This window comes from Lathyrus oleraceus, chromosome 3 (genome assembly GCF_024323335.1).
Source record: "Lathyrus oleraceus cultivar Zhongwan6 chromosome 3, CAAS_Psat_ZW6_1.0, whole genome shotgun sequence".
Lineage (NCBI taxonomy): Eukaryota > Viridiplantae > Streptophyta > Magnoliopsida > Fabales > Fabaceae > Lathyrus > Lathyrus oleraceus.
Window position 1 is genome coordinate 52,293,159 of NC_066581.1, and position 15,015 is coordinate 52,308,173.

The 15,015-nt window shown below is 32.8% G+C and overlaps 1 protein-coding gene across 2 annotated transcripts; it reads right to left on the minus strand.

The window, feature by feature from the left end:
• Window positions 1-9,499: 9,499 nt before the first annotated feature.
• LOC127132471 (uncharacterized) lies at window positions 9,500-11,127 on the minus strand. Of its 2 annotated transcripts, none has more exons than XM_051061420.1 (2): window positions 10,699-11,116; window positions 9,500-9,926 (listed from the first exon to the last, which is right to left on the minus strand). In XM_051061420.1, exons 1-2 carry the CDS (start codon window positions 11,086-11,088, stop codon window positions 9,900-9,902), a joined length of 417 nt encoding a protein of 138 aa, XP_050917377.1. In that variant the 5' UTR covers window positions 11,089-11,116; the 3' UTR covers window positions 9,500-9,899. The 2 variants fall into 2 exon arrangements, with proteins under 2 accessions (XP_050917377.1, XP_050917376.1); XM_051061419.1 differs by lacking the exon at window positions 9,500-9,926 and adding an exon at window positions 9,949-10,562 and having other exon boundaries at window positions 10,699-11,127.
• Between the last annotated feature and the right edge of the window lie 3,888 nt (window positions 11,128-15,015).

Sequence of the window (15,015 nt, forward strand, 5' to 3'; positions counted from 1 at the left end):
TACCTTCAAGCAAGACAACATGTGTGCAATGTATAAAAACTTGCAAAAATCGGGGTTTCTGAGTTTTAGTGTGGAAAGTAAATAAATGAGTAAACAGAATCATGAAAGCAGTCAGGTTGTATATTAGAATCCCTTATTCCTCTATTGTTGATGTTTGATGCCTTGTATGAATGGTCTTATCATTATAACCCCACGATTAATTAACAAAATTGTTATAGTTGATCCCTTATGAAATAACTCACTAACCACTACTCAGAGATTTCTATCCCTAGTCCACCAGCGTAAGCAGGGCTAGGCGATGTATAGAATGTTAACTCCATATGCCACTACTCGGGGTCTCCTATTCCTATTCAATCAGCGTAAATACAAGAATTGCCCTAGGTCTAACACATAGACTAATGGTCAGTATTCCATATGTGCCCAAGATCATATTAAAAAAGTATCTCACATATTAAGCATTAGGAACAATAAGCAATTGAATGACATTATAGATCAAAAGGTTCATACAAAGTCAAATCAACATAGAATCCAACAATATTGAAATAGGTTCATCATAACACAACCTAACCTATAGGATCTTAGCTACTCATAATGCAATTAACAATACCACAATTGATAGATGAAAACAACATATTAAATCCCTTGAAGTAATGGCATCCAATGGCTTCAAATTCTTTATAAATCACCCCTTGTTGTCTCAAATTTATGCTTTGCACTCTCCAAATTGTCACCCTTGTAAAATTGCACAAAATCCCCTTTTATTGGCTTCAAAATGGACCAAAACACGTCAGAAAAGCTCCAAAAAATTACTATCGCGCGCATGATGACTTGCATCGCATGCATGATGCAGCTTTTATTTCCCTATCGCACATGATTCTGCGCGATGGTGCATGTGATTATTTTCGAAGCCACATTCTTTTTTGCTTCTTTTCACTCTTATTTTCACTAAGCCCACAATTTTTACACTTAGCTATTTTTTCCTCATTCTTTGCTCACTCTTTTTCATTTTGGCTCACCTTTCACTTGTTTTTCTCTGATTCTTTGACTAAATATATGCAATGACGGACTATCATGAATCATCCATATTATCACAATGCATACATTACACGGTCAAGTTTGGGATTGAAAGTACGTTGGAAAAAATTCAAATGGAATAATTTGTGTTTTATTACATTATGCAAAATGCAAGATACATGAAGTTCATATGAGTTACAAGTGCATATTACATCACATGAGGTATAATATCATAAATATCCCATTACATATCCCATAATACATCTTTAACATCTCAAATACATACATAGTAGTCACGAATTTTATCCCACTTTGCTCAGCTCAAGTCACGCAGCTTACCCTTTGATCACGAGTTTTTCACCTTACTCAAATTCCCCCCAAATCCCCTTTCACACACTCACATCACCAAATCCCCCCCCCCCCCCCAATTTCTTCTTCACACGAGTTTCTCATCCTCATCAATTTTCACCTAAAAAATAGATCCCTAATTCACTCTTAACACGAATCAGAATCCCTCAAACCCCTGCAAAAATTCCACCACCCCAACCTCACCAAAAGCTCACCTCATAAAGCTTTGAGAGCTTCACATTGAAGCTCTAAAGACTTGAGCCTAAACCTCACCTACCAATGCCTAAACCTTGCTAGAAACTTTGAAATTCTAGGTTCTTGCAAGGTTTATTTCTTCATTTTCCTTTATGCTTTCATGTCGACTTACGTTTTCGTTGCTTATTTTTGTCTGCATGGTCTCAATTGATGTAACCACTACTGTAATCATTGAATATAGTAAAATAGGGGTTTAGGGTTTTGTTAGGGTATAGGGACTCAATTTGATCTTATGTGCATTATTTGTTTATTTGGTTGTTAGATTCGTGATGAGGGTTAATTAGAGCGAGGGTTGGTGATTACAGATTTAGGTTTGGATGAAGTTTTTGAAGAATCTGGAGAACGACGAGGGATGAAAATTCAAATGTTCATCTTGTGTTCATCTCCTCGGCCGTATTTGATCCATTTTGTTTGCATGTGCATATGGTTTGTGTGTTTGTGGTGGAGAAAAGAGAGAGAAAAAGGTCTGATGTGTGTGTGCGTGTGTGTGTGTGTCTGTGTGTGTGAGAGAGAGAGAGAGAGAGAGGGGAGATGGAAAAATTAAGAGTACACGTTGAACCACACCATGTTATTGTTCCATCCTCCTTAATTTCCACTGGTTACACGGGGCAGCCTCAAGGCCACTAGATCTGTTGAATGGTATTGTCGTGGTTGGAAAATTACAGAGTCGTCATCATCCTTTATTCATTTCTAAGGAACAGAGAAATAATGATAAAATCTAAAAGTATGGATAAGACGTTATTGTTCGGGAGTCGATTAAGTGAGAGGAAAGTGTTAGAGACCCCTTATCTCCATTATACTCAATGTGATCCTTCTCTAGTTCTAAGGTTATTATGTTTATCTAAAGAATGTTTTCTTAAGTTACTTATTTTCCGCTTAATGTCCCATTTCATTTATTTACAGGGAAGAATAGTTTATTGTTTTAATAAAAATGAAAATTTAATCAAGAAAGAGGACAAAGAAAAAGTTCTTATTATTGTACTCGCTAAAGTGTTACAACTCTATAGTACGTAAGTACCCTTAAGCATTATGAGGGATCATAGTACCGTAGTTCTTCTAAAAAATGTTGTATGTTTGTTGATTTTATTTATGAAAAAATCTCAATGCATCGGGGGAGGAGAAAAAATTGATTGAAAAAGTTTTAATGCACAAGGGCAGAGAAAATGACATTTCATGTGTTTGAATAAATTTCTTGAGTTGAATTATTGATTGATAAGACGTGACGCCAGCTAACCAATTTCGTTTGCAAAAATATAATTTTTATTTGATTTATAAAATAAAAATGTATATATATATATATATATATATATATATATATAATATATATATATATATATATATATATATATATATATATATATATATTGTATTATAAAGAAATAACTTTGTTTTAAAAATGAATATAAAAAAACAAATTAGACTAAGTTAGACCAATTAAGACCTAATTAAATGAATTAATTTTTAAACTAAAAAAACAAGGTATAAAAGATAAAAGATATTTTTTGTCTATTTTCATTTTAAAAATAATATAAAAAGAAATATTTTTTGTTTTTTATGAATTTAAAAACTAAATCAGGCTAAATATTAACTAATTAATACCTAATTAAAGAAATTAATTTAAACTTAAAAAGACAAGGTATAAAAGAGATTTTTTTTTGTCATTTCTTTATATTTTTAGAGCTAAGTATAAAAGTAAATATTTTTATTTTTTATGACTTATTAAATTATTAATTAAAAATGAATACCTATTGTGATACCCCAAAATTGACCCTACCATTCACAAAGTTCATATAGGTCACTAACCCTAGTCATATGCATATCTTCATATCATTCATTTCACCTGCATAGTCATTGGTCCAATACAAGAGGACATATATCATGGATTCTAAGCTTTGTGCTTACACCTAGTGGAAGCTAGGGTTTCTCTGCAACTAAAGATGGCTCGATCGATCAAACCCTAATTGGAGGTAGCTCTTGAGGCTCGCGCATGTTCTTATCATTGGTGATTCAACTTTGACTTCTTGGTGAAACAAAACCCCAATTTGGGGATCCTCCATTGATCATGATTTTTATCAAACCCTAATTGTGCCCCATAACCCTAGTTTCATCTGACCCACTTCATCACCCATTGTGCTTGATGCATCGGTTTGGTCAGGCTTCATCCTACAACCATGTTCATTGGCCATTCATATTTGTTTCCTTGGTTTTGATCCCATTGGTTTTCATGATCTCTCATGTGCATCTTATGTTTGTGACCTCTGGTTCTAGTTCAACTCCATAGCCCCACAACTTTCATCTGATCATCTCCTTCACGTTCATAACTTGCTCACAAGTCTGGTATCATTTATACATATTTGTTGGGTGGGCCATAGTTCGTTCATGGTTTATTCATGGGTATTTGGCCTAATTCAAATACATCTTTTCATTTCAATATCAAAGTCATATTCAACCCATTTTCAAGCTAATTCATTTCATACATGTTCAAGTCTATTCATATTTTAGTCATACATGTTCAAGCATTCGTTCATGTTTAAGGTTCAATTTTGTTGCAGGTACAAAACCAATTCAATTCCAATTCATTCAAATAGTCATTACAATCTATGTCCATTGCATGAAAAATGCAACAAAAAAAAAGATATGTTGACTAATTGTTGACTTTGGTCAATAGTTGACTTTTTGGTCAACTTTGACCAAAGTCAACCACCTAGCCAAAGTCGCTTTAATCTTGAACCATTTTCAATTGCTTAAGCCAATTTCAATTCTTTAAAATTTTGATTCAATTTTCAATTTCCACATTCATTTCAATACAACCATATTCCATGAACCATGCCATTCCATATACAAATAGTTTTCTTACATTCAAAATTCCATTTATAAAGTCATTAGATCAAGTTCCACCCAAATTCACAAACTCATTCAAATTTCCATTTTTCTCATTAATACCATATGTTCAAATTTATAATAATCCATCACATTACAATACAAACTCATACATTCAAATATCCAAATAACCCTTTCATTCATTCAACCATCACTTTAATACATCATTTTCATTACCTCTAATTACAACTATAACCGTACAAAGTTTCATACATCCATATTTCAATGTGTTTCATGTTATAACAATTACAACAATAAATTCCAAGCAAACCACAAACCAAGCCAACATGATATAGCCAATCTAAAGCCTTGCAAATCCATATCTAAGCTTCATAGCCATAGCATTTTCACAACACCCTGTAAAATAAAAACATAATTTCAACCGATTTTCAATAACCAAATTTCAAAACCATGATGCATTTACATACAAATACCAATTCAATTACATACTTTCATTTTCAATTCACTAGATACGTTTAAAATCACAACATTCTACAATACGTCCCATACATAAACTAACTACGCAAAATCAATCTAAACTCTAAAAATAGCTCGAAAACATGACCCAAAAATAGCTTCATCCGTAGAACTTCACATAGCCAATGTAAGTCGGGTCCATGCATTCCAAGTTGTAAGACCCCAATTTTGACCCTAAAACCCCTCATGATATCTCATCATATGCATTGGCATTGGGATCACACCTTGGCATCCTTCTTACCCCTCTTTCATTGGGTTTGCATTGGGAGAGATCACCAAGCACCATGTGATTATATCATACTTTGTATTTTATCATTTCCTAACCAAAATACCAAAAATATGTCTTTGCATTTGTCTAACCCTTTTGTAGGTAGGGCATATGATCACCTTTGATCTATCAAGTTCACATCTAGGGTTTAAGACCCTCATTGCTAAGAGCTCAACCAAGGAATAATCCACAAAGGCTCTAGGCATCATATATGAGTCCCCATGATTTCTACATGTTATTTTGATCAAAAATTCTTCAAGAGTTTGGAATTGGTTTGCCTTAGAAACTCAAGTTCATCTGGGTATCTTATGTAACTTCTTCATCAAGATTCTTCACCAATTGATCAAATATTTCAAGGGACACTTCAAATTTCATCATCTTATGCATATATGATCTCCCATGAGTCCAAAAAGTCAAGAGAATTGCAAGTTAGCAAGGTGGTTGATGGAGGTTGACCAGAGGAATTCATCTGATCAAAACTGGGGATCCCTATACCTTATCTCCTACAATTTTCATCATATGAAAATGATTCCAAGATAAAAGTTACTCTAAATGACATTTCAAACAACTTTTATTTTTAGTTCTAGATCTAGTTTTTCTTGGAAAGTCATTTTTTATGTTGAAAGATTATAGGTCATTTTGTTTAAACCCTAATTTGGAGGTCAACTTCCCAAGGCCATAACTTGCTCAATTTTTATGAGATGAAATATTTCCAAGTTGCACAATCAAATTCAAGGTGTTTACTTAAACTTTTATGTTTGTAGGTAAAGCTAATTCAACTTTTATATGCATGTGATATGAGGATATATTGTAGGTCATTTTGGACCAATACCATTGAACAAGTGATTTTCCTCAACTTCAAAAATGCATAACTCATTCATACCAAATCCAAATGAGGTCAAATTTGTGACTATTTTGAAGTTTTATGAAATATCTACAAATTTTATTAAGACATGTTTCTCATTTAAAGCTCACATAAAAAGTTAGCCAAGGTGGAATAATTGAACATATGGCTTGACACTTAGAATTTTTTTTTGACATGTTGAAATTTCCAAACTTCCACCTCAAAATTCATCATGGTTCAAGTTTCAAATGGAAAAGTATTCAACATAAAAGTTGTTCCCATTGACCTAACCTTTCCAAAGAGTCCAGATTCATTCATTTTTCACAAGGTTTGAGGGGTCTGCGCATGGTCTGAACATGGATTCATCATTTGGCAAGGATTAATCTTCAAGCAGCTACACACTTTTGCCTTGCACTCCAATTCACATTCAGACTCAATTTCATGTAATTTTGGACTTAATTGAGTAGCTTCATGGGCCTGTACACGCCCATGCAAGCATGCATCATGCAATTGCCAAAATTGGAAACATTTTGAAAGGTGCAAATAACACTTGCTTGAGCTATAAATAAGAGGCCCTTGCATCAGATTTGAGGACCCTTATGCGTCAGCTTTGCCTCCCACACTTGAAACTCTCACATTTGAAAGGAAAACCTCATAATTTTCATTTGAAAATTGAGTTTGAATCTCACTGTTTGGAGATTCAAAAACTCCAGGATCCGAAGCTTTGTACCAATCCTAAGCCACTTCTGCAAGCTTCCTAAGCAAGATCTAACATGAATTGAAGCAAGAGAGATCAAGTTCTGCACAACATTGAAGGTATTTTCCAGATTTTTTCTTCTCTTTGATTCTCTCTCAATTCTCATCAATTATCTTGGATCCTTGGTTGTCTGAAGTCCTACCAATGTATGCAAGAAGATTGAGTTTCTTTAAGGTCAAATCGAAGCAACTCAGTTCATGTACCTCAAATTTCAACTCCATGTATCTCTCAATATACTTGGAGTTAGGTTGAATTGAGGTTAGATTCGTGATCAGTGCCATTTTTTCTTTAAGATCGTATCCTCCTTTTTCATTTTTGTGATGGTGATGAGAGAAGCAGTCCACCCAAGGTCACCTGAGAAGATGACCGATGGTTTGCTCCGGCGGTGAGTTGGACACGTTCTGAGCCACATGATCAAGTCTTTGCGTTTTAATCTTGAGCGTTGCTTTTGAATACCATTGGCGTGGCGTGCTGACTCGTGTGTTTGGTGGAACGCGCGTTTCAGACCACTTGATATGCCACCTCAATTAATGAGGGAGATCAAGTGGTCCACGTTTTTTCTGATTAATTGATTTTCATTTTATTTGTTTTATTTCCATTAATTCATATTAAATTTAATATTGATCCAAAAAATATGTGAGTTTCACCAAAAAAAATTAAATAAAACCCTCTTTCATTTTCTGAATTAAAATTATTTTTTGGATCATTACTAATATTTTCATGATTTAATTGTTTTTGTGAATATTTTTAATTGTTTAAAAATACTTTTAAGTTTCTAAAAATTCTGAAATTTTTTCTCCAAGGTCCTTTGACCTTGTTTGACCTATGATAAATCGCATGGTCATTTCTTTGGTGTTTTGATGAGGTTTTAGGAAATTAACCAACCATAATTTAATTTAATGCATATTTTTATTATTTTTTTAATTGATTAAATGTCAAATAAATTGTGTATAGTCATTTTAATTGACTTTGTGAATTTGACTTGTGTTGTTGGGCCTTGATCAAGGTTGATTTGACTTTGCTAGGTTAAGATAATTGGATTTAGGGGATTGATGGAATGCACGTTCCATCTCCCAAAATGAATGAATGATCTTAATTTGGTAAAAGTCCTCCTTTGACCAATTTGTGTTGAATTCATTCTCCCTCTCTCTTCATCTTATTCCCCTTCTTTATGCATTCATGTCATGGACCTATGATATCTCTATATCCTAAGGCTAGTTGATTGCAAAATCAACATAAGTATGGATGAGATTAGGTCCCCCATTTTGCATATTCTTTTTGTGTGTGGCATGTTTCATGAGCATAGTTCATCATAATGTGTCTCTAACATGTATTAACACCAAAATTCTATTTTCCTGCCTCAAATAGTTGTGACTTCTACATAAATTCAATTATGATTGCTTAACATATCGCTAAATTTGTGACACAAAAGGCATAGCATTCTAGTTAGTGAGATTGTAAGTATCCCCTCTTTCATGGTATTGTGTGGAAACTTGGCATTTTTTCCTTCCTTTGGAAGATGTCTTGGTTCAAGGATCCATGTTTGTGATAAGTGGGTTCAGTGTTCTCAAAAGAATGACTTAAACAAAAACAAAGCAAAAGCAATACTAACTTCTAATCAACTAACAACTAACATTTAATTTCAAGTCATTTACTTTTAATGCACTTTAATTTTAAGCTTTATTCATTTGCCATTATTCATACCATTTAACTTGTTTACCTTAATGCCATTTTCACTTTGCTCATTTGAGCCTTATCTTGTGATTATATTGTGATTGTACATACTTGCTTGTGTTTGTGGTCTTTTGACCTTAATGTACATAATAAGAACAAAAACCCTAGAAAACATTTTGTGTGGACTGATGGTTTGATATGAGACTATGGGACTTAAAATTTAGGCAACATTCCATATGCAAAGGACTTGCCAATGCCAAATTTCATGAAACCAAGTGCTTGTGAAGTGAACATTCATCTGATACAAAATTGAAGATGCATTTGAGTTCATCTGCAATATGATCATTGTGAAGTTGTTATTTTGAACCTGTGCCTAATGCCATCTTTGGAGTCATCTGATACATGGGAAATTTTGAAGAAGATCATGGAGTTGCTAAGCTTGGATGTGGATATCTTTATTTGATGTCATGCTCTTCAACTTGCTATCTGTGTATTGTTTGTTGCTTGATTCTAAAGTCCAAGGGAAATTTGGATTTCTATATGACATTCTTGTCTATTGGATTGTAATCCATTGATCAGATCTTTTCAACTCTCAACTTTTAAAGTTATGCTTAGGATTAGTCTCTTCATCTCCTCCCCATTTCTTTAATTTCAAAATCTCTTCCTCTTTTAAAAATCTTCTTTGATTGTATCTGTTTTCTAAACTTTGACCATATTGCAAATTAGAAACTTTGACCTTATGCCATTGCATTTTCAAACTTTTTCTTAATCAAACTTGTAAATAAACTTAACTATACTTGACTTAAAATTTCAAAAGCCAAAAAGAACTAAAACTCATTCAAACCATTTTTAGGCCCTTGTGCCCTTTGTAAAACTTAAATTTTTATTAAAGGCAATGTACTCACTTTGAAATTGATACCACGAACTACGAGGTTTTAATCCCTCATTTTTATGTTGGTACGTAGGCACAAGTCCGAAGGTCTTGTCAAACACAAAAATATAATTAATGAATTCTTTTCTCATCCCCACACTCTATTTTATTTGCAAACATCATTAATACAAAAAATACATATGCACACAAAAAAGGGCTCCCTAAGAGTACCTAGGATACTTTGGGTGCTAACACCTTCCCTCTGTGTAACCAATCCCCTTACCTGTAATCTCTGACCTTATTTTTAGTTTTGATTTGAAAAATTCTTATCTTTTTGGGTTTTGTTCGTACTTTTCCCTTTTCCCTTGGAAACAATAAAAGCGCGGTGGCGACTCTGATTTTATTGACGTCTAGCTTATCCATAGATTGATGGTGTCATGAATTTACCGCTACACAAGCATAACAATGTTAAGACTTACACTTCTCACCAATCCTAGCCATTTACATGAGCTCAAAGCAAACTCCAACAAAGATTAACCTGCACGGTGCATAAGAGATCATTCAAACAAAGAAAACCACTTGTAACGACAATTCAAAAACCAAGTCTCAAATTCTTCCCTAACCACAATCTAGAACCAGCATAACCTAAATGTAAGGCAAAAACCAATAGCATACAACAACAACTTATTAACCTCCTAACACATTTTTAACTAACTTCATTTTTCATATAACTAATCTAACAACTTTTTATAACTGACATAACAAAATATTTTCAATCCCTATCATCTAACATAATTTTTTCCAATCCCTAAAACTTAATCCCAAAGCTTGAACCGAATTTCAGGCATCCCCTAAACTAACAGAGTCCTCACGCTCAATTAGTTTCATCAGATTCAAGTCAACAAAGTTCTAACTCTGTTAACTTAGAATCTCCATAAGTAGCTTCATCATCTTCTCACTGCAATGGTTTTCGATTGAGTTCACAAGAACTCCCTCCAAAAGCAGAATTTGAAAACAGAAACAAAATTTAACAAAAAGACTCCATAACAACCTATAACCAACTTCTAACCACCCTTCAATAACCTCCAACTGCTTTCATAACAGAATAAAAGAACCGTAATCAAACTTGCAACAACCTCTCATTAGAACTAACTTCCACCAACCTGCAAAGAACCTGATATAATAGAGATAATCCAAAACCTTCCGATAAGAAAATGGAGCTACAAAACAGAAGAAAATTCACACATAAAAAGAGAACAGAAGCAGAGCGATACAGAGGATAATTGAAAAATAAGAAATAGAAAACTCACGGTTCCTGGGTGAAGAGTACGAAACGGTGGGAAGAAATTGAAGAAGAAGCGTCGACGATCTTCATCATCAAGAACGTAAAGCTCTCCGTCGTTCGTCATCAACCACGTAAAGCGCATGGATCCGAACCACATCTTCTTCACCATCAACGGAACAACGATACGAGTCGAAAAGTAGACTAAAGCGTAACGCACAAGCGCAGTCGAATTTCTCATGGAGTCTCTTGATCGCTCGCATATTGTACCAAGTCTGGCACCGACGGTGAGTGTCCCTTGCGTAGTAGCATAAACGCTTTCCTTGTTTTTGAACGTGAAGACCGATGTTGGGTGTTCATATGTGGAACCCAATTTTCCTTGGGTTAGGAATTGGGCCTTTGGCCCAAGTATCCTCATGTTTCCCCCATCCAAACACCTCCTTCAATCTTTAAACCCCCCATGGCCCATGATCATTCACTAATCCCCATTAATTCATGTTTAAGTATAGTTTAATTTATTTTAATCTTGTAAAATTTTGTTGATTAATATGATGCTAACTTTTTTGATCTTGGCATGAAATGGATATTTCTGATTTGTTTGTTAATTAGGATTAGCATCATTCTTGTTTAGGTTAATTAAGATAATTAGAAGTTAATGTGATTCTAGTTAGATTTAGAAATTAAGATTTTCATCTAGGTTTTGATCTTGATTTTTTTAAGATTTAATTTCATTGTAGTTTAACCATGCTTGGATTGGATTGTAATTGGTCATTAGGACTTTGTTGATATTGTTTTCATTTCATTCGAGATTAGATAATATGGTTAGATATTGATTTTTTCATGATTATCTTTAGGTTTAATTCTCATTAGATTAGTGTGTTCTCTAATTCATGTTTAGGTAGATTTTCATCCTTAGGTTTAATGTTCACTTTAATTGTCCATTTAATTGATTCATTTGGTTTGTGATCATATTGAATAAATTGAAAATCCCATTTCAATTTAGATGATAAATATCTTGTGTGCCTTGTTTCATTTTCCATGATCATATGATAGATCTTTGATTATTTTTCATTGATTAATCAATTGCCATTTCAATTGACTTAAACCATTGAATGTGTTTACATATTGTTGCATCATTCTCATTCATTTGACTTGATCTCATGCTAACCCTGTTTGTTGCTTTGTGTTTCCACATGTGACTTGGAGATTCTAGTACACCTCTAGCTAGTCATGCCTCTAACCCTTTCACTCGACTTGTATTATTTGAAGTACCATGCCACTTGTATGCTTTAGGCATGTTACACAATTTAGTAGTTTGTAACTTGTATCTTCATCCCCTTATATTGTATTGTGTGGATCCATTCCCCCATTGTGGGTTAAATGTTCCCCCACCCCATGATCATGAAATAGCTTAGCTTTATTTGTCTTAGTTAATTCACCATGCATGCTAATAACGAAGATAAAAAACAAAATGATAAATAAAGCATTTCAAAAGAAACAAAAGGTACTTGATCCAACTTCAAGTTATTTTCCGAATAAAACTCACACCATTACAACGTGAATACTTGATCCAACGTCAAGTATTTCCCATCCACTCCATGATTCATTCTGTCGTCTCTTCTCCATTCTCTTCTCAATCTCATTCTATCTCTCTCCTCCACTCTTCACAAAAAAAATTCATAAAAAACTCAAACACTTGATCCAACGTCAAGTTCCTTTTTCAAAACCTTTTCATAACAAACTGGAATGCAAAAATGGGGTGTACGTGTTTGTACACAACATTCAAGTACTTGGGTTGTCGGCCGTAACTAGCTTGAGGACCCGACACTTAACTTTCCCTATTAAAACATCTAATGATTCAAATAAGTTAGATCTAGGTGCTATGAGGTAGAAAAGGGGTAGTTAGGACTCCATTGTCCTCTCAGCTCCCAAGTACTCTGATTGTTGAACGTACTTAGTCAAGGGTCAGATACTTGTTTCCCTCTAAGTTCAAATGATTATACTTGCCAAACTCTTTTCATAATTCAAATATCTTTTTTGGATGAAAAAAAGTGGTTAGGATAACATTGTCCTCTCAACTTCCGAGTTCTTGGACTATTGACTGTATTTAGCCAAGGGTCTGATGCTTGTCTCTGTACATAAAATCAACCCCAACAAATCAAATCATCTTTTGCCTTAGTGCACTCTCTTAAAACCTTTCAAAAAGGACGTATTACTTCTGTTCTACCGTGAACGACGCTTAAGCCTCCATGTGTGAGCAAGTAATGTTTAACTGCTAGAGTGTGATCCAAGCGCATCCACTTTACCGCAAACAAGCAAATACTTCTCGCTCCCATGACAAAGTATACAAGCAAGTGAATAGTAGCACGCGGATGTTAATATTGTTCAGTAAAAACAGCCAAACAAATGTTCCGTTTGTGAGTCGTACTACGGAGCTCTGACTTCCTTATTGCACGTATGAGGATATGTAGGCACAAGGGCCCAAATCCTTGGCGAGCACACTAAATTAAAACTTATTCTCTCCCCATCTCATTCTTTCATCTCATTCCCGATAGCAAGTAACATATAGATAAACAACATCCATACACATTTGATACAAGCAAGTTATTCCCATGAAATACCATGGATGTGAGGGGTGCTAATACCTTCATCTTGCATAACCGACTTCCGAATCCGCTCTTGGTTGCGAGACCTTTGTTTCATTTGGGGTTTTATCGCTATTTTTCCTTTCCTTTGGAATAAATAAAATCTGGTGGTGACTCTGTATTTTTCGCGGTGCGACACCTATCTTTGTATTTTTAATTATTATTTCTTATTATCTCTTTTTTAGTATTTTTGATACTTTTTTATATCTTTTTTAATTAAGAGTAAATAAAATTTTAAAAAATAAGGGACAAATTTTATTAAGGGGGCATAAAAGATTTTTTTTTTTGCTTTTTGAACAAAATAAAATAATAGAATACACAATTTTTTTATTTATTTAATTAAATATCCTAAAGAAAGATTAAAAGAAACCAACTTATATTTTATTTTACATTAACGACTAACCAAAAATAATTAATAAAAAGAGGGGAAAAACCTAATGAAATTAAATTAAATAATCAAAACCAATTAGTTGTAATAAAAATGATATTTTAATATTTTTATCTAAATGTGAAAATATTAAGTTTTATTATAAATATCTAATAGAATAAAGGGATATATTTGAACTTTCTTTTTTCTACTCTTAATGAAATATATTAAGAGAAATTATTTTGGTTTAAAAAACTAAAATAAATAAATAAAACCTAATAATTAAATTAATCAATTTCACTTATAAAATTTGAGATTCTCGTTATTATTATTTTTTAATTATTATTTATGGTATTTTAATATTATTTCTTTTTTGTAATTTTTAGTAATTTTTAATAATAATAATTAATGGCCCATTTCTAATTAATACTTTTATACCATACACTTTACTCTTAGATACTGAGATCTCAACCTAAATAAATAAGATACTCAACATATACTAAATATATAGATAATTCCTACTATCTATTCATTAGAATAATAATAGAATAAAATAATAATGAGACAATAATGAAAAAATAAATAAGAAAGAAAACATAAAAGGGATTAAGCATTCAGTTAGAGTACCATTCATTTACGACCTTATATCCGAAAGAAAAAAAGTATACCACAATAGTTATCTTCTCCAAATCCATTAACCTTCACTTGTTCTTCATTCGAAAATATCCATAGAAATTGCAAGTTCTGATTCAATGATGGTTGAAGGAAAGGTTAATGTTTTGGTTGTGTTAGTTTCAATGGAAGATGATAGTTTGGTTGAAGTTTTTTATGAAGGTTTATGAATATTGGTGATGGAGATTTGTAAAAATAGTGGATTAGTGTGTTAGAAATTGGTAAAAATTTGTTGTTTTTGAATGAATTTACAATTATGGTTTGTGTAGTGGTTATACTGGTTTTGGTTGAAAAACAAGAGATTGAATAAGGTTAGATAAATTGAAATTGTTAGAAAGAAAAAAAAACTAGTAAGTTAGTAAGATAGATGAATGAGAAGAGTAAAATAAATAAATGGTGTTAGTAATATTATTCAAATTAAAAAAAAAAAAAATATTTATAGGACAAATTAGGTCACTACAAATTGAAAGGAATTAATTATGACAAATCACAACCAATATGAAATCAGATTTGGAAAAATTGACCAATCAAAAAAGACTCTGACAAAATACATTGAATCTAGACACTTTTGATATTTTTAATATTTTTTATAATTTATGACTATTTTTATGGAAAAAAATGCAAAAAAGTGAAAAAATAAATTTTTTAAAAATACCTAAAC